General features: G+C 35.0%; 1 protein-coding gene and 1 long non-coding RNA gene across 52 annotated transcripts in view; one reads left to right on the top strand and one right to left on the bottom strand.

The window, feature by feature from the left end:
• fbrsl1 (fibrosin-like 1) overlaps positions 1 to 24,644 on the top strand; it is a 584,485-nt gene that overhangs the window by 545,368 nt on the left and 14,473 nt on the right. For 23 of the 50 annotated variants that reach the window (XM_073951998.1, XM_073952011.1, XM_073952000.1 and 20 more), the window contains 5 exons: positions 11,421 to 11,790; positions 12,558 to 12,817; positions 16,628 to 16,890; positions 23,714 to 23,764; positions 23,975 to 24,070. In XM_073951998.1, coding sequence (XP_073808099.1) covers positions 11,421 to 11,790; positions 12,558 to 12,817; positions 16,628 to 16,890; positions 23,714 to 23,764; positions 23,975 to 24,070 — 1,040 coding nt within the window. Of the gene's footprint in view, positions 1 to 11,420; positions 11,791 to 12,557; positions 12,818 to 16,327; positions 16,489 to 16,627; positions 16,891 to 23,713; positions 23,765 to 23,974; positions 24,071 to 24,644 lie in introns of all 50 variants that reach the window. The other 27 variants (XM_073952014.1, XM_073952015.1, XM_073952022.1 and 24 more) reach the window with 3 other exon arrangements.
• On the bottom strand, positions 1,802 to 4,474 carry LOC137495573 (uncharacterized). Of its 2 annotated transcripts, XR_011015460.2 has the most exons (6): positions 4,430 to 4,474; positions 3,796 to 3,868; positions 2,706 to 2,838; positions 2,424 to 2,581; positions 2,212 to 2,307; positions 1,802 to 2,037 (listed from the first exon to the last, which is right to left on the bottom strand). It is a non-coding gene; the product is annotated as an uncharacterized lncRNA (long non-coding RNA). The 2 variants fall into 2 exon arrangements; XR_011015461.2 differs by lacking the exon at positions 3,796 to 3,868.

Genomic DNA, 24,644 nt, shown 5'->3' on the forward strand with positions numbered 1-24,644 from the left:
TCACCAGTCAGATGTTAACTTGGGCTGCCATTTTATTAGGTATATCAATCACTGGCTTGGCCCAAGTGTGAGTATTGTTATTATTTTGTTGATATGCTTCATATATATGCTGCATATGTTGTATATTTTTAAATATAATTAGGGGAGGCAGGTCAATTCTGTTATTATGTACCAGTTATTTTTTGACATTAATATTTGAAATATTGTATAATTGTTATATAAATATATATTTAAAGAAAAATCATGATGTCAATAACTGATTTATTGCTAGCTGAAATTCCAATTTCACAGTTATAAATAAAGAATTTTATTCAATTTTACAAATATATTTTATTCCTTTATACACTGTAATCCCGAATAAGTTGACAAAACTCAAAAAATTTGAGGTAATCAGTTACGTCAAATTTTTTAAGTTATGAAATTATCTATTTTAAGTAAACAGAAACATTAAGTTTTGAGTTTGTTGTACTCATGCAAGACACTTCACCTAACTTAAAATACCCAAGTTACTCAGCTTATACGTTTTAATTGCAATTAACTTAATTGTTTTAATTTTTCCAAACTTTAAATACTTAGTCACCCAGCTCATACATTTTAATACCAATTAACTTAATTGCTTTAATTTCTTTCAACTTTAAATACTTAAATCACCCAGCTTATACATTTTGATAGCATTTTTTTAAAATTAACTTCTCCATCGTCAGTTTCACAAATAAAATTAGCCATTATTTTAATCTTTAAACCCCATAAATCTGTCAAAATAAATCTGTAATTTAAAACACACAGACAATACCATTTTAGACATTTATTTTTAAAGAAAAAATGTCCAACAGTACTTTCAAATTTGTCTCCTATGCAATTACAAATGTCTTAAAACGATAAAAACTATTAGACATAAAGAGATTGAAAATGAACACTATTCTGAAATTAATAAAAATTACCCACAATGTAAATATGATATCAGACATAAGAGCCTCAAGAAAAAACAACTATAAGTTTGATAAAATTTAATAATACATTAATAAGTGTAAAACTTAGTCTTAAGGCATTCGTTAAAAAAATAATAAGTGCACATTCTGTGAAGTGACTCGTTTAGTGTAAACTACACAGAAACTGTATGTATATATATATATATATATATATATATATATATATATATATATATATATATATATATATATATATATATATATATATATCGTTGAAGTCAGAATTATTCGCCCCCATTTATTTTTTCCCCCAATTTCTGTATAACGGAGAGCAGATATATATATATATATATATATATATATATATATATATATATATATATATATATATATATATATATATATATATATATATATATATATATATATATATATATATATATATATATATATATATATATATATATATATTCAGTCTTGGTTGAACTATGATTCTGTCATTTACTTATTCCAAACCTGTTTGAGTTTCTTTCTTCTGTTGAACACTTAAAAGGTTATTTTTGACCAAAAAAAAAAAAAAAAGCTGAGACCTGTAACCACCGATTTCCACAGTATTTGTTTTCCTATTAGAAAGTCAGTGGTTACAGGTTGTCAGCTTTACTTAACTTTTGTGTTCAACAGAAGCAAGAAATTTAAGCAGGTTTGGGACAAGTGAAGAGTTAGTAAATGACAGAATTTTACATTTGGACAAACTATCCCTATATAAAATAAAATGCATACTTACCAATTAAAGGTAAATAAATGTTTTGAAGTTACTACCCCAGAGACAGTCTTTATTAAGTAAAAAAAAAAAAAAACAATCAACTCATTCTTTAAGGTTTCCATGCTACGAGACTTTTTATTTTCCATCATCCATGCCAAGCAAAACTTTTTGCACAAGTTCAAAGTCCTTTACTATATATTATGTGAAGAGCATACATTAATCCATACAAGACAAGAAAGGTCTGGAAGTGTGCTGTGGGTGGTGTCCAATTCATTCTTCAGGACAACAGAGACCCTCAGTGAATGCAGGGCCAATAAAGCATCTTCAGTCAGCAGGATTATCAATCTAAAAATATAATTCAAGGATATTAATGTAAGGACAGTATCAAAATGACTGAGCCAATATTATATGATTCATCAACTATTCGAGATTACAAATATGTTTTTAAGTAAAAGTTTTCAAAACTTTCATCTTTTCATTAAACATGCCTAATTGTGAAAAGGATGAATGAAGTCTTACCAGGGTGTTCCTAAAGAATCTTAAGTCACGCTCACGCAGCAAGACCAAAAGACCTCTGATAAGAGTAGTCCGTCATGAACTGACATCATGCAGTTCCTGGAAATCAAGTATAATAAATGATGAATAAATGATTTTAAATCAATTAAAAAAAAAAAAAAAAAAAATTCAAATTATATTTTAATGTATACTTTAACACGTGACCCCAAACATACCTGCTCATCATAAACCTTTAAAAGATTAGCCAGGGTATCTGCTGTCTTGCCAGTTTTGGATGCTGTTTGCCTTGAAATTGTCATCAAATTAAATAGGTGGTGGTCCAGTTGTGCAAAGAATTTGTGGGGAAAATTCTCATTTGTAACATGTTGGTACTCTGCAAACAGCAAAAAGAAACAAGAGAGAATTTCATAAAACAAACCCACACCACAAAATATACAATTCTAGAAAAAAATGTATTAATATTATTATTATGTTTCATTTACTTATCTATTTTTTACCACAGATGAAAATCAGGTGTTGATCAGATGTTGAAAGCAGGATCTTCATGTTGTAAACTGAACTCAAGGTCTAGTTGAAGTTTCACTTTCCTTGTAGTTCCTATCTGTAGTCAGCAACACCCGACCTTCAATTCTGTATGTACACAAAGTCACAGTGTCATTTAGCTGAGAGTGGAAGTAGTACAATTGCATGATGTCTAACATTAACCTCCAAAACGATTAGCAATAGAGCTAATTATCATGTTAGTTGCTTTGATTTGATGAACACAGATTTAATTTAAACAGTATTGAAATTTCTAAAACTGAATAGGACGACAAAGAAATTTAAGGGCTGATTTTAAAAGCTAGAAATAACAAAACTTACCTTATTGTCTAATGATGTAAAAATATATAGACTAAAATATTTATATTTTTAAGATATAAATATATTTTAAGCTACAAAATTTGCACATCAGAAAACTATGTCTTGTTTACCACGTCTTGAATATTTTGTTTTGTTATTATTTTATTTAATAACATAATTTTGTATTAATGTGTTATAGATATGCATACTTTGTTTTTTAGGCTGTTTATATTCTCTCCAGAGTAAACATTTTAAAAAATAGATTGAAAAAAAAAAAACTTTTATCATACCTTTAAAATACATTTGACCTAAATGACATTTAAACTCATTTAACTGATCGCATAAATCAGGTAATCATTGATATGCAGAGATGTCGTCTTAAGCGCGAGGAAATATTAAGTGTTGATCAGTGCTGGTGATTGAGGTAAAGTTAGTTTTATATTTACACATTCAGACTTTCTCCTTAATAATATAATTTCAGAAAGGTAATTTTTGCATATTCTTAATGGTGAAATCATATTAGCAGCCAATGACTTTCAAAGTACAACATTGTTCAGTCAAAAAAAATAGTGCATTTAGTGTAATGTTGTTTTCATGTCATACTTGCATGTGATTTCAGAACGAATAGACAAAGTACCATGGTAAACAATTTATGGAGCGAGTCACAAGTTGTTACTAAATGAATGTATGAATATAAAACCAACTTTACCTCAATGTGGTAGTGTAAAATGAAGCTCTGCTCTGTACCTGCTCAGGTGAGGAGCGCAGCTTAAATGTTCTCCGTCAGGCTATCCTCATACATGGATCAGCAAGCAACAAGCTGCGTGTGACAGAGTTAAGTTTTGAGACTACGTTTTTGCGCGTCATCAGAAAATACCGTTAAGTGTTTAGGCGGAGATCATTTGAGTTATGATTAACGTTATGTTTCTTGCGCCTTTCGTTTCCGAAGTGCCTACAGATTGCAAAGATAATACCACATTCACACACTGGATGGAGTTCAGCGCAGCGCCATGACATGCGGTTGTGAGAGCGCGCGTCTCCATGACAACTTCAGCACAGGCTGAGAAAAGGCATACTCGCGCCAAGATTTAATTTTTTTTTAAAAATGTAATCTGCCGATTTTAAATATTTTTGTCTTTATCACACTCTGTTAAAATTCAGAGTTAACACGTTATAACTAACGCTAACGTTGCACTGATTCTAACTTTTTAAACAGTAATGTTAACGTTAGTTAGCAACAAGTGAGGCTAAACATGTTTTCTGTAATGTACGACATGTAAACACACCCTGATTAACTCTACATTACATTGAACTGTTACTGTGATTATATTAATTAAAACATACATTTAATATTTCTTGGATTTGTAAATATTTTACTTACTGTAGTGTGAAGCGAGGCCGATCCGCCATCTTGAAAAAAACGAATGAAGCATGAGCACGTACGTGAACCTGGATGACGTCAGACGCAAAATCACTGGGCTGACAGATTTTGAGTTAATGAAACTTTAAAGAGACATTTTGTATAAATTAAACCCAGCAGAATTGTTCACCTTACTTGAAAGATTAAATTTTTTCAAACTCAAAAATAAGAAAAAGTTCTAAATACTCATCAAGGTTAGTTAAGATAAACGAATTTTAATGATTTAAGTTAATAGAACTCAATTCAATTAATTAGTTACAGCATTAGGGTTTACAGTGTAGGTCAGTATTTGCATGGTTACCAATTGTCTATTTTTCATACCAACAATTTCATTGCTAGTAGTAATTTTTAATTTCAGCATTTTAATTTTTAATATCATAATCCGTACTAGTAAAAAAAAGACATTTAACTATTCTAATGCAATTCTTGATTAGACCTGTCAACACTGGGATGTAAAAGTACTGAAAAAAGAACCTAACCTCACCCAAGACATCTCCCAAAATGACCCCAAACTGTTTATTCTGAGCAGTTGAGCCTAAATGAAGCCGTTACAAATATAGGGAGGAAATTAGCTTTAAATGATAGAATACATAGCAGACATAGAAACATATTGAAAATAAAATAAAAGGTTTTAGCTATTAAAATGAATGGCCTGTAAAGAAATTAAATCAAGATATAAAATCTTGTTCGATTTTTATTCAATGTATTTAAATATTTATTCAAGTAACTATAGTTTAGTAAAGAGCAGCAAATCTCTCATTTTGATCCACTGTTTTGTTTGATAACAGAGCTGTCACTTTAAGAATCCACAGATCTATAATGAAATCATTTGTTTACTTTCCTTATTAATCATTTGTGCTCATTTAAGTCAAAATTATCTGTTTAAAAAAAAAGTCGCCAAATCGCCAAAATTAACCAAATCATAAAAAATCACCAGGACGGACATGTTTACATGTTATTAAGTGTATTTTTCTGTTTAAAAACACACCCAAATCCCATGTCCACTTTCGCTCCTCTTCAAATCACGTACTGTATACAGAAGTTGATCTTAGAACAGTGTTTTTATATGGAGGATGTCCATCAATCAGCACCACATGAATTGACTGATTCAGAGTGTGTAGGAAGGGCAACAATAGACACATAGCTTTAATGGACATTAAGTGAATCTGTAGTGCCGTTTTTATATTCATTTCAACATGGTTTCAAGCCAAAATGAAGTCAAAGCTTTATTCTCTTGAACAGCTCTTGAAATTATATCATATTTGAGATCGGCTCATTAATACTACTTCCACTTTTCATAGAAAGATTAAAAAACAGAATGATAGCAGGATAGAATAGTAAAGCATATAAAAAGCTACGGTGGCTAAGAGAGCTTAATGTGCTGCAATTGAAGAAAACACGTGCAATGACAAAGAAAAGATAATTGAGAAAAGATCTTCATCAATTTGACAACACGTGTTGCATTTTTTTTTTTTAATGTGCTGCATTTTCACATGATGCAAACAATAAATAAAACGTGCTGTATTTTCTCACAACGCAAACAATTTTATTTAGGTTATGATTTTTAAGGCTAATAAATGCTAAAGACACAGGAATCAAGATATTATAATAAACAAACAAAAAAAGTCACCTTTTAAAGATCACCTACAATTTCACTAAGCAATAGTTACGGCATATGCGGTTTTCATAAATTGTTTGTGTTGTGAGAAAATGCAGAGCGTGTTTTGTAAAATGTTTGTGTTGTGAGAAAATGCAGTGTGTTTTATTAATTGTTTGTGTCGTGTGAAAATGCAGCTCATTTTTTAAAAGTGTGTTTACCTTGTAATGGTTGATGAAGATCTTCTCTCAATTTGCTGGTGTTTTTTGTAATTGCGCATGTTTTCTTTTTTTTTTTTTATTGCAGCATGTTAAGCTTTCTTGGCCACCGTAAAAAAACAGGAGGGTTGACAAGTATGTTCTTGATATCAAGAATTATATATTTGTTTCTTATTGAAATTCAATTACTGATATCAAGAATTTGTTTTAATTATGTAATAATAATATTGATATCAACTGTTTGCATATTTTCTAGTGAAAATATAATTAAAATGATAATAATTGAAAAATGGACATTTTAATACTGAAGATGTAACTGTAAACTAATTTAAAGTGAAAATACCTTGTCATAGCCGTTTCCAGAAAATCTGCTGGACAATTAGTGAAAAAAAATTAGTGCTGCACAATAATACAAACCCCACCACGGACACCTTTAAAAGGAGATTTCGCATTCTAAGAAGACGCACTGTTTAGGAGGTGCATCATAGTTGGCAGAGTACAATTATGTCAAAAACTCAAGCTAGCTTTTTTTTATCCCTCAATTATTGGTGTCCATTAATGATTAAGTGGTATGTTAATACAGCACAGATATTCCATTAGAAGCGCTGGTCTGAGGTTTTAATGGCCTGGAAGCGCGAGCGAGTGAGCGTGTGTACTTGCAGGCTTTCAGAGTCTTTGTTTGAGGTTGCACTAAGCTGTTAGGAATGAGGACTGCATTAAATGTGATAATTAGTGGCCTGGGGAAGATATTGTCTTAAATTACTCTCCACGTCTTTCCTTTTTTGTGTTGTTCTTTTCTGGCACAGTTGAAGGAGAAAAAATTGGCATTTTGTGTGCTTTGATGTAGCTGTAAAAACAATTAGAAGACTTGAGGAGGGATAGTTGGTCCAAAAATGAAATTTACTCACTTTTACCTCACCCTCAAGTGGTTCCAAACTTTTATGAGTTGAACACTAAAGAAGATATTTTGAAGGAAGCTTGAAAACCTATGACTTCCATCGTTAAAATTAAATACAACAAGCAACCGATACATGTTTCCAGCTTTCTTCCAAATAAGTTATTTTATGTTTAACATAAGATATAAAGTCAAATAGGTTCAGAACAAGTAAAGGGTGAGTAAATGACGAAAGAATTGTCAGTTTTGGGGGAACTATCCCAGGGTTCACAAAATCCGGTAGCCCGACTTCCCAGGGCTATTGAATACTTAGTCGGACTACCAAAATCTCTCTACACCTAAAAAAAAATGTCAATGCTTTTACATTCTCTCAAAAAGTCAATCATTATGTATGTTCTGTGCTGCTGATATGACAGCAATAAATCCACTTGTTGATAATATATATAGCCAGAGCATTACCAACTACCTCACAAATAACGTAACATAGTGTTTCTGTCAGTTTAATCGTGTGTTCTATACTGAATGCTTAGCACTTAAGTACACAAACACTCGTCACTTACTCAGAGATCAGAGGCCTGTTTAAGCTATGCGAAATTAAAAATATATATCTTTATGCAATTATTCATTATTAAGATCAAGCTACAATAGTCATTCTGACTGTAACGAAAAACCGCAAGTTTTTAAACTAAGCGAGTGCGCACGTCTTCACGAAACGCATGTGCTTAAAGACAGAATACACGTTATAAGTTAATAGAGATAGAGATGATTCTCCGGACATGTTTTATTTAGTTTTTTCGCCTAATACAGTAAGTGTCACTCATTCAATAATATCAGCGCACACATTGCTAAAACAACAATTCAAGAGTTCACACTTAGATAGTGCTTGACTATTTAAGCTAGTTTGGCATGCTGTCCCGGGAGAGAACCCTGAGCTTGGTGATAGATGAGCCCAATGCTCCCGCCTGGTCAATAAGCATTAGGAGGGATATGAGATCAGGTAGTTCTCGATAGCTTAAAAAATAAATCACTATTGGCGCTAATTTGTAGTATGAGCTTGTGACTTTAACTTTTGCATAGTTTTTGAGTGTGGGAGGAAACCGGACTACCCAGGGAAAACCCACGCGAACACGGGGAGAACATGCAAACTCCGCACAGAGAGTATCGGTTGGCTCAGCTAGTGTTTGAACCAATGACCTTCATGCTGTGGGGCAACAGTGCTAGCCACCGTGTCGCCCGAACTGAGGAGGAGGGAGAAGGGAAGGATGGGGGGGGTTTTCCAAAAACGAAGATGAGGAATGAAGTTTAGGCTGGATATTTATATTGAATTTAGAGTGATCCGATTGGCTAGTTAGTGATTAGTGATAGGGATCAGCTGTAGTCAATTCTATCACGTGCTTCTCTCGAAATTAGTTTGTGAAACTTCACTTATGTTGTCTTAGACATTTTATTGCGCCCCCTTAATAAATCGCATACTTCCATACTATAGTACGCTAAAAACAGTATGCCAGCCGAGAAGTATGTCTGAATTCATAGAATTCGAGAAACAGTATGTGGATGACCAGACCTACTACTTTCGGCAAGATTCTGAAGTGTGCATTCAATGCACGTTATGCTATCCCATGATTCATCATGAGACAATTAATGAATGGGAGTGAAGTGACGCAACTGTTGTGGGTAGGTCACGTGATCATGACAAAATGGTGGATGTAATACGTCCAAGTTCAATTCATACTACTCATTCATACTGTATAGAACGTAGTTTCACATTCAAATACAGTACCTTCTGAGTAGTAAGCGATTTCAGACGCAGCCAGTGTGTTTATCTGTGGAAGATTCTCAAAATTTTGCATGTGGTTTCTCTAGTTGAGTTGAAATGGCCTTCATTTTTTTTTTTATTTGTATCAGAATTCTATCCGCCAGCTCTCTAGATATATTGGTCATACAAGAATATTATAACAAGATGTATGTGAGTTAAATTAATATATACTGTACATACATTATGTGCATGTGAATTGAATTTGGAGATTTATAGATGGACTTTATAGAGCATCTTTCTTAATCATTGATTATTTTACTACACTTTTACAAGACAATAGTCTATAAAATGCTGAGGTTAAAAGCTTCTGCACAGCGATTAACTGAGCAGAAGCAAAGTTCCTCTGTGCAAAGACTCTGGCAGTGTTACTGAAATCCCTGGAAATGTCTTGTGAAAAAAAGAGCGAGTAGGGACTCTGAAAGGCCAGTATAAAGGGTGCATGATCCCTTTTCACAGCACAATTGAAACATAATTATTTCATGGCAGACTGTGTGCTCTGTAAATCTATGAATGGGAACGGCATTTAACTTTAATTAGCTCTGATTTATTCATTCTGACTGGATTGCTTGCAGAAAATTGGATCATCTGATTATAGTCAAGCATGAAAATGACCTGATTAAACACTTCATAAAACCCACGGAGAGAGAAAGAAACGGAGAAAGAAAAGAAACCTGGGATGAAACAATAAAGGGGGCACAGAGAGGAAGATAGACAGACAGATGTGGATGGGTTTGGTGACGTCGGGCATGCCAGCGTTATGCACAGTGGGCAGGGAAGGCATCGCAGCTGTTTTCTGTTCACCCTGCTGCAAACTAATGGATGGATTGGCAAACCAATCCCACGCTATAGGTTACATGTCTACAGCTGTGCCAAACCGCATGTGCATTTGATTTGAAACGCTTGCATGCACCTGAGCAAAAAGAAACCTGTGGTGCATTCAGGATTCTTTGGTGCGGATGAAATCCACTCTATACATTGCACATAAACCACACTAGATTGTTTTCTGTTGTGTTTTGCAAGGTTAGGGTGCACAAATTAATGGAAATAATTTAATATATTAGAAACTGTAACATAATAAAATGGAAACGGTAATATAAAACAATGGAAACGGTGATGACAAATGTAAGACAAATGTTTGGTTCCCGAAAGAACCTTTTCGATTATTTTATGTTCATGATTTTTGTTGTAATGTTGTCTAAAAAAAATGAAAGAGTTAAGCTTTCAAGTAAGTTGGCGGTTCATTTCACTGTGGCGACCCCTGATTAAAAAAGGGACTAAGCCAAAAAGAAAATGAATGAATGAATTAGGGTTGGGCGATGTTGACCTACTTCACATCGTACGATGTCTAAAGGCTGATTTACCAGTGTAGGCAGGGTCGAGAGCTGCGCGAACCCATTGGAGCGAGTGTTTATAAGTGTCGAGTCCCGTGAAGGAGCTCCAGATGGAAAGTTTTGTTTTATGCCTTACATTTTTATTTATTGCCTAACATTTAAGCCTTTGACATATTAATTCATACTGATTACTTTATCAAACAATATTTGTTTTTAACATGCACTCGCTGCATTTAAAAGTAGGCACTTCAAGCTTTCTATAGATACATGTCACTTGTCCGTGTGTTTTGTTTTCATGGAGTTTCAGTGCATTTTACTGACACGTTTCTAAAAACAGTTCGAGAAAAGAGAGAATGCTTACACTGTTTATGTTCCTTATTTTGCAAAAGCACACACGTTTGTTGTCATTATGAGTGAACACAATAAAAACTATACACCTAACAGATTCGATTGATGTATTGATCTTATCTGTAAGATCAAAACTAAGTGTAATTTAAGTTCATTTCAGCGGTATAAGGAGAAGACGCATCAAAACGTGCATACACAATCTTCCGTCCCTGGGGGTTAAAGACAACACAGATTCAATTATTAATGTAGTTGAGAAAGCTTTATGAAGGTTCAATATAAAATTTAGAAGAGACTGTTGCCCCTTATTAGACAATTTCTGACTGGTCTGATATGGATATCTTTATATTTATTACATTGAAACAGTTGACTTTATTCTTATCAGTCCTAGTGTGACTGTTCCTTTACAATTTGGCAAATTTTATTTATTTTAGGATTTAAAATCCTAAACTCTGTATGTGGTGTAAATGTAATTAACCTTTGACCACTAGCTTCATTAAAAAAAAAAAAACATCTAAACTGAATTTGACTTTCAGATTAAAAAATTAACTAATTCATTCATTCATTTTCCTTTAGCTAAGTCCCTTATTGATCAGGGGTCGCCAGAGCAGAATGAACCACCAATTAATCCAGCATATGTCCAGCTGCACCTTGTACTGGGAAAAATAGTAACTAATTAAAACTGTAAATGTATAAAATAAATGTAGATCCATATTTTAAACTCTTGTCATGTCTCTCTTTACTCTCTAGTTACGCCAACGAATGAGAGTCTCGGGACCAAAACTTCCAGCTCGACCAAAGTGTCTGGCCTTCAGCGTAGCCAGGAACAGAGTAACGACGTTTCGTTTGTCCCGCCCATCTCCAGCCCGACTCCTGCGTCGCCCCCTACGGGGTCTCCTGCCCCTGCTGCGGCGGCAGCCCCCCCGCCTAGACCCCATCCGACCTCCCCAAGCCCTCTCTCTATCAAGAAGGAGTCTTTGCCCCCTATTCCCACTCCTCCCCTGCTGAGGAACCTATCGCATTCACTGGAGCACAGACTTCCGCCCCCATTGCACCACAGCCGGCCAATCAGCAGTCATCATCATCATCCTTTGCCATACAGCAGTCTTCACGACATCAGGTTAGTAACTATTCATATCTATAATCATTAAGGCTGTGTATGATCAATTGTGAAAATACTAATTCTGGTTTGTTTCGGTAATCTTCAATCAAAGTCTGACCATTTGATTACGTGTTTTGGACTGGTGTTCCTTCTCTATTGCTGTCAGTTTGACAGTGTTCTTAACCACACTTCTCGTACCACTAGTTTGCTATTATGCTATTATGTAAGGATATAAGGTATTATGTATTATATATTGCTATTATGAAAGGAAATTATGCACAAAAAGAAAGCCCCACCCTTTATTCGTGAATTCCGTTTCAGTTGGACGTACATCAACATACTGAAATAAAAGTCTCACTAACATCTAGTCATGAAGACAAACAATTGAGCCCATGCCATTGCTTAATTCTTTTACTTACACTTTGAGCAACAAACATTGCAACAAAATAAATATATGCATTTAGTGCACAAAAAAGAATAAACTACGCAATGATCACTGATTATTGTAATATTTTATTGTTTTAAGTCACGCCGCACCTGGTGTAGACACCATATTAGTTCTTGTGAGCACAACTTGCAAACGGTTTTGTTGACCTCATGCTACCAGGATTATTGACATCATATGAAATAAAGCAAGAACTTTAAGAATCAGTATAGTTTTTTTAGATTACCCAATCTTAATTATTATATTTACATTTATGAAATAATAACTGAATGTAAAGTATAATCTTATAACTACATTTTGTCGTTTGTAACAAAATCTTGTTTTTTCTTTGTAACCACAGCGCCAACCCTTCAACTCTTCCTCCTAAACACCACCTGCCTCACTCCGCTCATCACCTCAGTGGTCATCTATCATCTCCTGCTCCTCCTCTTCCTCTCTCCATCACCGGACTGCCCTCCTCCCACTACTCCCTTCACTCGCCTTCTCACCTCTCTAGCCATCCGGCCATGTTTGCCACCCCTGCTACACTGCCTCCTCCGCCCACCCTACCGACCAACAGCCTGGTGGTGCCAGGACACCCTGCAGGACCACCTTATCCAGGTAAAAAAAGTACTACTTAGATTTTTGTAAATTTATGCTGTAATTAGAGTGAGTTTACAGGCTTTAGTTGTGCAATAATACAAAATATTAAAGGGCGCATACACACTAGGCATTTGAGGAAAGATTCTGCACATAAGTTGAATCCAATTAGGATGATGGCTTCCAAGGAAATGCAAATGTTTTCTGAGGTGACTTTCTCCTCAATGTACCTTGACATTAGCACTTTTTGACGAATAAGATTGGAGCATCCACTTTTTATTTGGCTTTTGACCTGCAAAAAGCGTAATGCATTTCTGTCTCTCAAATGCTTCATTGCAGTTGTATTTAGTGTGTAAGTGCTCTATTTTTTTATGAGACCTAAGAAATAAACAGTGTGAAATTAATTTATCCAGTATTGATGTCTTAAGTTAGCATATTGTAGCATTAGTCTCTAAATTAAAACAAATTTTGTTCCCACAAATCTAGGAATTGTTCCTACAGTTACCATATTTATAAATGCTTTGAGTTGACAAGTAACCCCAGTTAAAGACAGATATACAGAAAAATTATGCAGTAACAGCAGATAATTGCATTCTTATTAAGATTTTTCAACTCTAAGGCAAGATTGGGCCCACATCATAGGCTCAGCGCATGAAAAATATGACATATCTTCAGTATATTATACCTGTAATCAAGAAAAATGTCAATTAGAGATGCTCATTTTGGTTTATTTTGCCAACCGATAACCGCCACTCTTTAAACAAATATCATTTTGACGTAAATTGACATGTCAATTTTGTGTCTGACGCATCAAATATTGCAATTTAAAATACTGATTTATTTTAACATGTGAACAACAGCATACGGAACATCAAAACAATACATCAAGCACCTGCAGTGTTTCCAACAGCATAGAAAAAACTAAATAAAAAGGCCAGCCCCTAGATATTTTTCACTCAAATGATAAGTTTAGATTACTAAACAAAAACACTGGCTGTATCCTTTTTAAGGACCGGCATATGCTTTTTTTTGTCCAATCATATGTACGAACACAGCGCACAACGGCAAAAACGCTTGCGGTGGTTAGTAAACCGTTCAAAAGATGCCCCTCTCATCGCAAAAGCGTGTTTGCTGTGATCGGCCCCTTATGCAGCCAAACCTTTTAAATATTGATAATAATATTTATTAATCATTTAACTGATAGCATTATATGGTTAAAAACGCACCCTTTTGGTTAATGGTCAATCTGTTATTACGAGCATTTCTAGTGTCAACTACCATGTCCACTTCTTATTATCTAAAAGCTGTGTCTCAGAAGGGCACGGTGGCAGTAAATTTTTGTCTTATTGGCTGTTATTTTACTTCAGATTTTTAAATCCGATTACACCAGGGGTGCGTTTCCTAAACAACGACGTAACTCGTGGCTGAACTGACATAGTACGATGCATCATTTGGGAAAAGAACTATGTAGTGACGAGTGTTTCCCAAAACCTGTAGTTTCTCTGTTGCAGATTCATCACTTGAACCACGTTGTTGATAATGTAAAACACCCATAATCATGCTTTAAACGGAGAGTAAACAACTTCTTTGGAGAAGAACCCCATAATTTCTTTGTGCAAATTACATTATTTTACACAAATGCGCATTTTTTTGCTAAAACATGCACTTGTTTGTCATATTAATTAAAATATTTGTAAATGGGACATATAGGGCCTGTGTTTCCTTTACAAATATTATTGAAAATATTACATCCTATTTTAAAACATAAAATCACTTACAAAAGCTAACACGTATTCTAATATAATATGAAGAGTTCAGATGCTAAAGTGCCATCTGAAATGTTCTTCTAATATAACCATTTTTCTCAGGCTCCTATGTCTTGATTCAGTAATTTTACCTTTATGGCAAAGAACAGGATATTTTAATCAATTTTAACATAAAATAACTAAACATAAACATAAGAGACTAAGAAAAATGCTTATTGTAGAAAAAAAAATTTAGATGGCACTTAGAGGTTTTTGCATCTGAACACTTCATATATAAATCATATAAATAAATAAATAAATAAATAAATAAATAAATAAATAAATAAATAATAAGGCTAATTATTAAGAAATTAAATTTTATAATTATTAGGAAATGAAAACAATCATACTTCATTAATAATATTAATAATATTGATGATGATTATTATTAATAAGTAGGATATTGTTTATTTTCTAAAAAAAAATAATAAATTTAAGTCTACTTTTATTATTTGACACATGCAAACCACTGCAGAAATGTTCTAACCAACTGACCGATGTCATATACAGTAGGCTACATTTATTAATAAATAACCTACTACAAAATAAAAGAATTAACGGATGTGCTATGTTTTTTTGTTTTTTTTTCACAATCTTTGAAGCAATGACTCTAAAAAAAAAAAATACTAGCTTTGGCGACGTAACATAAATTCCGCTCAGCTGTGTTCAGAATGACATAAATGTTTTCAAAGTGCACTGCGAAGGGAGCGCAATTGTAAACATGAAGATCTCTAAAACTGAACTGTAAAAATACTTTGAAAGCAAATTACACCCAAGAGTAATGATTTTAATGCTTTTTTTTTATTATTCCAAGTTTAAATGTTAGAATGTTCTAAATAAATAGGGCATAGGGGAATAACTGGACATAGAACACAGCCAGGAACTATGTTTTTAACTAAAGCTCCAAAGGTGTAGTTGCAAGTGCACAAGTTTGCGACGCAGTTTGCAAATGTTCATTGAAACAACAGATTTGGGAAACGCCAAATCAATGAACTATGTTTGTTTCAATGGAAATTAGTGGAAATGCACTCTAGTATGAAACTAAATGATATATTTAAGATAAAACTGCCCTCTTCATCTCCTTGCTTCATACGGTAAGTGTATTTTTGTTAATTACTAGCTTTTAAATGCCAATTATAGAAATATACGGCTACATGCTAATTTAAACCTAGAAAGGAAATAATAAAGCAACAGTAAAGTGTTTATACAATACCTGCAGTTAATCTCAATATTGTGTCATGTAGCTTCCATTGTAAAAGAAGGCTAAAGTCATAGAATTAGCACTAACATCTTAGCAATAATGTTATAAGTTTGTTCTTAAATTCAACATTGTTATATTGTAATGAAGCAAAGTACACATTGATGTCTTTTAAAAGCATCAAGAGCTTAGAAATCCTTAACTTTCAAAAAAAAAGGCCTTAAAGGAATAGTTCACCCATCAGTGAAAATTTTGTGTGAAAATCTTTATGCATTTGTTTCTTCTGTGGAACTCAAAAACATGATTATTACTTTTTAAAATATTGATTATTGATTATGATTATTATCAAAGTCCTTTTGAAGCCAAACATAGAAGAAAGAAGAATTCATACAGATTTGGAATGACATGAGGGTGATTTTCACTTTGGGGTGAACTATCCCTTTAAGGCGGTGTAGACGTTTGTGTATGTCGGGTCAAGTGTGTGTGTGTTTTCTGCTGAGGTGACTCTTGGTTCTTTCTTGTCTTTAGATACCAGCCTGTTGATATCTTTCAACCAACCAATCATGTATTGCCAGCCTCATTCGGGGATTCTGATTGGCACATTGTCACAGGCAACTCTCTTACCTCCACCAATGAGTCCTCACGTAGAAAACCCTCACACCTTGAATTGGAGAAACAGAGAAAGCCAGGTGACTACCCTCTTTCGCTTCTTCCAACCACTGTTGTGAAAACTCACTGGCCGCCCGTGCCTTTTTTTTCTTTTCCCTCCCGTGTCTTCCCCCTCTCCCCCTTTCCCTCCTTTTCCCCCTTCACTCTCCTATCTTGCAGAGCATGATCTTCTGAGGCAGGAGCTGAACAACCGCTTCCTGGTTCAGAGCTCGGAGCGAGGCCGGGGGACGGCGCCAGGGGCCACAGGGTCGCCGTTGGCCCCTGTGTCGCTCCTCCGGGCCGAATTTCACCAACATCAGCATATGCACCAGCACCAACACACGCATCAGCACACCTTCACGCCTTTCCCTGCCAGTCTGCCCCCGGCAGCCATCATTGGGCCGCCCACTGCACCTCCCATGGTGCGTACCCCAGCCAGAAATGTGAGGATAAGTAAAAACAGATAGATTTTACTCCCTTCCTACCTCCCTGATCCCCCCTTAAAAAACACCAACCTATTTAAAACAAGCGGCCATCGCATTCTTCAAACAATATCGCACTCACAATTGCGTTGACATACTGATTTTCAGCATGGCTGCATCATTCTGATGTTCAGACAGATTTTAATTTTAAAAATAGGATCATCTGTCGTTTGGTCTGTTGTTGTTCCATTGGCGAAGATAGTTCCAAACGAAGAGAACAAGCAGACTGGCAGCCAATCAAAAAAAACTGTTGTAGTGTATAGTGACACCAACAAATCACAACAGACCTCTAGAATGAACTATTGCATTATAAATTCTGATTAATTTACACCATTTAATTGAAACATTGAATTTCAGTTAGCTGTTAACATTATAACATCGAAACATCTCTATCATTCTTCCTTTCTTCTCAGATGGGATGGAGGGCAAAATCAAAGGTTACCTTGGGCCAACTTTGGCCCTCGGGCCCTAGTTTGGGCATCACTGAACTTGAGTTTAGTGATATAGTGTAGATTATAGTGATACCAACCCATCACAACAGACCTAAAAATAACTAATGCATAACATGTATCTGCATGGCTGCATTTACACTGCATGCTTAAAGTGACTCAACTCCAATTTTTTTTCTTTCATGTGGCACAGAACGGATATGTCTCATGTACCTGTAAGCAGAAAAAAAAAATCACATGGATTTCGATTTACTCAAATCAGATTTAGGTCTTGTTCATAGGTGGAAATTTATCCGATATAAATCAATGCAAGTTACGCGTCATTAAAAACCATAGCGAATGATGTCAAGTCTGAGTCCCAAACCTTAAATCTCATACACGGCAACTACAAAAGCTTATATATTGTCATGTAGCACAGGTTTTTAAGCTTTTTAGCAACGTCCACCACATAAACAACTGGCTAAACTAAAACTGCTGCATACATCATGTGCAAAAATCACGACCAGGACATTACATTAAAAACCCTACTGGTTTAAAAACGATTAAAAGAATATGGCCAAATGAGAACTTTTGTGTCATAAACTATAGTAAAACAACTTGACATAAAAATAATTTAATAAAATGAAACCTTGTGAACCGATTAAATACAAAAACGGAGAAGAGGGCGCTCTTATTATTAGCTGTCAGTTAACGCCCGCTCTTTGTTTCCTGCTCATTGCGCCTTTGCCGTCTGCTGTGAGTCACTTTTAAATAAGAGTCACTTTTAAAAGACGGATATGAGTCACTTTTAAAAGATGATGTAAGCTGGTCAACAACAAAAAAATCGAATATAGTCACAAAATCGGAACTAACTATCAAGATCTGCTGTGCGAATGCAGTCTAATACTTACTTATTACTTATTTACAACACACGTCTGAGGCTTAAACGAAGGCCAAATTTGAAACCATTTTATAACACCATCTCAGTGACCTAACCTAAACATTGGGATTCACAAAGTTGTTGACGTAGTGAATACCAGCATGGTCGTAATAGCACAATATTTTAGACACAATACCCTCATTTATTTCATCTATCGTTGCGCTTTAAATGAAAATAGATCTAAACCGAGCCAAAACAGTTCTGTATAGCCTGTCTGGAATGTATACAAGTAGATTGATAAAACATGGGACCACATTCTTTCCTAATAGTCATAATAGAGCACTGACTGTTGTGTAGTAACAGTGTTTACAACCCACTATTGAGGCTTAAATCAGAGCATATCTTAAACCAAGGCCTTGGGGTTGAAATAGTTTTACAGCACCATCAATATGACACCTGCAACTGTGTTGACGTACTGAATAATGGCGCATGCTAAAATTTTGACTAACACCACAAATAACTTCTATTTAAGTCACAACATCGTCAGTTATTTTTGCTACGTTAACAAATTGTAACAAATGAAGCCAAAATAGTTTCTGTTTGGAGCATTGCAAATACCGACAAGTGACACAAACTGTGAAACTGCTATACTGTCATTCCTACACCATCGGTACTAACTAGCATTTGTATAAATAGGAATAGTATTTACATCCCACTTCTGAGGCATAAACCAGAGGCTAGTTGCATAAATGCGAAGACTCTGTTGTAGAGCTAGTTTGACCAACTAACTGTAATCACTCTTGCTACTTGGATTCAAATTAGGTCAACATTTTGAGGCCGATTCCGAAAAGTAATGGCTAGTCTTAAAAAAAAAAAAATAAATAGTCACTACTTTAAGACTAAATGCAACCAGCTACATGCAGATGTTTGGTGTATGGGAGAGAGAATATGGGTTTAAAACTAATTTACAACACAGTCATTCTGATATCCCTACTAAAAAGTATGGCCAATTATTGAATCCATTGTTGAGGAAAATAGGCCTTAATGGAACCAAGTGTGAAGCAAAAAAGGAGCTAGTTCAATCCTAACCGAGCACCGGAACTAACAGTTGTATAATAAGTAATAGAGTTTACAACCCACTACTGCGGCTTAAAGCTTATCTCAAAGCTGGCCAGATCTTAAACAGTGGCTACGTGGTTGAAGCAGTTTTACAACCCATTGTCGGTGACATAACCGATACCCATCATCCTAACAAGATAAACTATTGTCCCATGACGACCACAAATATTGTAGCTCTTCCCCTAATAAAAACCCTTTTTGCTGCCATGTTGACATGCCGAACTCATTGCGCTTTTATAGTGTGAGCCAGAGATGTTTTATTGCTTTCATATGAGCAGGATGGTGATGTTTCTGAGTGCTGGGGGCTGTTTGAGGAAAACAGGAGGCAGACAGAGTCTTATGGCGTGACTGAGGCACAGACAGAGCTCGTTCTGTGTGACACATTCAAAGCTTGCGGTCGAAACATAATGACCTCACTACAGATGAAAGTCATGACATCAACGGGCTGTTTTGATAAAGCCTAATTGCTTCCGCGTGCAGAGCGGCTATTAGAGGCAAACTTTGGCAAGCCTGCGATCAGATCAGTTCAGCTCCTCAAAGTTAGCCAGCCATATGAAATACATTCAAACGTAGTCAGACAGGAACGAGAACGTCTTATCGGCATACGATCGCCACTGTCCAACTATACGAGAGATATTATGTCAGAGCACAAGATGAAGTCAAGCGTTTCTGAATCGCAGATTTCCATCTCCAGAGATTCAAATCCGCCTGCATATTAGCTTAAAACATGCCGTATGTTGTTGTAGCTTGCATTCTGGAACTGTTTCGTCATCAGGAAACACTGAAATGGCCATGAATATGTCGGTTATCTTGTGTGTTGAATGACAAACACACACCACCACAACTTCCTTGAATGTTTTATGAAATATAATCTATATTTGCTAACCTGCTATTGTTGAATTTCTTGCAAACACCATGTAATGTTTTCTACTGACATACAGTATATATGCTGATGCTTGATCTTTTTAAAGCATTTCTACATTATATTACTTGGGTCAATGTTTTTAAAGCCAACGTGAAATCAAAAACTGCCCATTTTACTATGTTTATACATATTCTTGGTCACGTTGTGCATCATTTATTGACTTATGCCATTTCAAAGTTAATTTTGTTACGTTTCCAAACAAGTCAAGAAGTAAAATGGGTAGCAAATGCTGTTTCACGTTGACTCGAAGGGTCACACACTTCGTATAATGTCTTTCTTGTTGTCTTTCTTCCCTTCCTCCTAGCTTTTTCTTCTATAAAAGTTGAATTGTTTACAGATGTAATGCTGAGCCTTGATTCGCCAAAGCTGTTTGTTATAAAGCTCTGACAGGGGCTGTGAATTATGAAGCACTGTTTTTTTATGAGCCACTATAAACCTTTGCTGTATTTACTCGGCAAGTGTTAACCATAAAGCAGGCGTGCGGCCCTCGCAAGGATCACAGAAGTGCAACGCTCAGGGAAGCCAGATCAGCGATTTTCTCAGCCAGGGCAACCTCATGTGTTTGATTTAAGCTAATTATCACCACACATTCATACCATGCCGGATAAAAGCAGCTTATGCCTGCTGATCTGTTGGAGTGTAAACCCTCTGCCATAAGTGGGATGTGTGGTTCAAGCAATTGCTGCCTTTTAAAGAAACGCACACACTTAGTGCATCCTAAGTTTATCCATTTTTATTTCCATCACCTGAGATATAAGACTATTGCTGAGTCCCACTTGGCACACTATACACTTGTACTTATGCACACTCAACAGCATAGTATATGAATGTAGTGCCGTGCCAAATGGAATACTACATTTATTTTTTACTAAGCAGAAATTTGAACCATTTCCCAGATGACCTTTGCCAAATAAATAATCAAACTACCAAATAATGCTTGCCATGAGTATACCCACATTCACCATCTGGAAGTGGCATAGGTCACTCTCATAGGAGAATTTTGCTTTCACAATCCAAAAGTAAAGAAACCCAAGATCACTGCCCAAAAGCTCAGCCCTTTCTGCTACGTGAGCAAAGCTGCGTTGAGTGTGTGAAGTGTCCAACATTCCAAACTTCTTTTTTACAGGTTGAATAAGGGCATCGTCCGGGTATTTGAAGTGCACTTATTCTTTTTAAAGATTTCAGTGTGAATGCACTACTTACACCAGGGGTGTTCAAACTCTGTCCTGGAAGGCCAGTGTCCTGCATAATTTAGCTCCAACTTTCTTCAACACACCTCCCTGGAAGTTTCTACTATACCTAGAAAGAGCTTTATTAGCTGGTTCAGGTCTGTTTGATTGGGGTTGGAACTAAAATATGCAGGACATCGGCCATCCAGGACTGAGTTTGGACACCCCTGACTTACACCATTTATACTACAAAATGGCATAAAATAGTGCCTAAGTATGCGATTTGGGACGCACTCATTATGTCAAAACTACTACAGCAGGTTTTACTCATTTACATATTTAGCATTATTTATATATTTTGTTTATTTAAGGTGACAAAGATGCTGTTTTTTTTTTAACTTAATGGTAAAATTGTAAGTAATATGTTTATCTATCAGAATAATAAGGTTCTGATTGCATTCTGAGTGGGTTTTGGTCCAAATAGCAAGGGTTTTTTTAATAAATGCATCACATTATATAAATAAGTTGTCAGAGAATAAGAATATGTAAAGAAATATAATACAGAACTTAATCATTTCAAGGTAACAATATTTATGTGAAAAATATACATATCTATTGGACTTATAGACCAAATTTCCAGTATTTTAAGGTTTTGTTTACATTCTGAGTGGGTTTTTATCCATGTAGCAAAAGGGTATTTTAATGAACGTATCAGTTGTCAGAGAATAGGAATATGTAAATAAATGTAATGCAGAACTTCATCATTTTAAGGTGACAATATTTATGTAAAAAATATACATATCTGTTGCACTTATGAACCATATTTCTAGAACTAAAAGGTTCTGTTTGCATTCCGGGTGGGTTTTGGTCCACATACTTAGCAAAAGGTTATATATATATATATATATATATATATATATATATATATATATATATATATATATATATATATATATATATATATATATATATATATTTATAATATTTATATATAATATTTATATATATATATAATTTTTTGTATTAAGGGTATTTTAATAAATATAAGTTGTCAGAGAATAAGAGTATGTAATGAAATATAATACAGAACTTTTAATTTGAAGGTGACAATATTTATGTGAAAAATATACATATATATTGGACTCATGGACCATATTTTCTAGTTTTATTTATTGATATTGCTTAATGAAATCCTTAAGCCTTATGGCAATGTTACCCCCCAAAAAAATGTTGTCATTAATTATTCATTGTCATATCGTTCCAATCCCTTGAGACCTTCTTCATTACACAAATCAAGATATTTTAGGTGAAATCAGAGCGCTATCTCATCCTCCATGGACAGCAAGTTTCTTGACTCATTCAAAGTCCGGAAAGGTGCAAAAACCCTTCCTCAAAACAGACCATATGCCTTCAGTGGGATTATTATCAAGCCGAATACTTTTACGTGCACATAAACAAAAATACCAACTTTATTTAAGTTTTTTCTTCTCAGTGTCAGCATGTTGTGAGCGTTCACAAGCACTGTATAGTGACCATTGAAGACATATGGCATATGTTTTTTGGTATTTTTCTGAACTTTGAATGAGTCTGTAACCTTGCTGTATATGTACAATGAGGGAGCTTTCAGATTTAAATATCTTCATTTGTGTCCTGAAGATAAATAAAGGTCTCAGAGGTTTGAAACAAGGGTAAACAATTAACAACTATTAAAATTGTGGCCTGAACTAACGCTTTATAGGTGAAAAGCATATTTGAATTTCTAATTCATTTCATGTTTCTTCCCTTCCAAATGCAAAATCTCCCCACATTCACAAGCTAACCCTCATTTCTCACCCTATAGTTACACTGCTAATTGTAGTTTAACTGAAACTTGAGTTTTATATATTTCTCAACTGTAAAGGAATGACTGCGCCACATAATAAATGGCTCATGTCACTTAAATTGGAAGTGAAGGGTGCCTTTCATTTGTTTAGCGATCTGGTTTGACTCTTTTGTGAGCGTATTCCCACACTCCGTGCCGGCTCTGTGAAGCCTGTGCCATCTGCGGCTGCAGTGGTTTTCTTTCATGTGACATTGAATGGCTGTTTTACTGTGTAATTGTTTTATTAAAAGGGTGTAATTTATTTGAGCTTCATCTGCTTTTTATTTGACTGTGTAAGCACACTGCAGCAAAGCCCTCTCATGTTTTTGCTCACAGATGCCTTTGATTTTGTTGATATGTTTTTAATTTGCGCTCTTTCTCTCTTTGTGTTTCTCTTTATAGTTCGACAAATACGCCCCGAAGCTGGACAATCCGTTCTTGAGACATTCAAATGTAAGTGTCGACTTATTTTGACTGCGTAATCTTGTTTTGACTGAATATGAAATGGATTATGTCAAGTTTTAGAGACATATTTGTAAACTTCTTGCATGTTTTTAAGACTTGGTTTGATGTTGTTTGCAAAGCAAGATAGACAAGCTGTAGGTCAAAGAGATGACAAACGTCAGCAAGCTTTACATTCATTTTGTTTTGTTTTTTCTTTAGTTTTTTCCCTCCTACCCGCCAACAATGCCAGGAATGCCTCCGTTGCTTCCACATTCAGGGCCCTTCAGTTCACTGCAAGGTGCCTTCCAGCCAAAGGTTAGACTCTCTTCATTTACATCATGTGAAAACGTAGACAAAACTGTTGTGACTTGAGCTAAATAAGAAACCCAGTGGGCACACAATGTTCATATGACGTTGATCTTTAGTTCTATTTTTGGTTGCGCCATCAGGTGACCAAAATTTAATGTCAATTTGACATCAGCTGACATCTAGTACCAACGTCAGCAGGTGTTGATTATTGGTTAGCTTTAGGTTGTGGCTTTAATTAACTAAACTACAATGTAATTTTAACGTCATGGTATGTCATCCATACAATGTTAAGGTCTTACATCAGCAGACATTTATCTTTGGTTGGTTTTATGTTGTGTAATTACCTACACTGACATGGTGTTTTGACGTTAACCCAATTTTCATATACAACCAAAATTCAAAGTTAGTCTGACGTTGGAGTTCAGCATCAATTTTACCTCTATGTGACATCCGTTGCCTGCAGGGAAGAGACTGTGGTTAGTTTGAATGTTTTAAATTTCCTACATGTGGGCTCTAATATGGGCAAGATTAATATGTCAACCAAACAAAACTTAAATATGGCATGTAAAATATCTCCAAG

This window comes from Danio rerio, chromosome 5, assembly GCF_049306965.1.
Source record: "Danio rerio strain Tuebingen ecotype United States chromosome 5, GRCz12tu, whole genome shotgun sequence".
In the NCBI taxonomy this organism is placed as follows: Eukaryota; Metazoa; Chordata; class Actinopteri; order Cypriniformes; family Danionidae; genus Danio; species Danio rerio.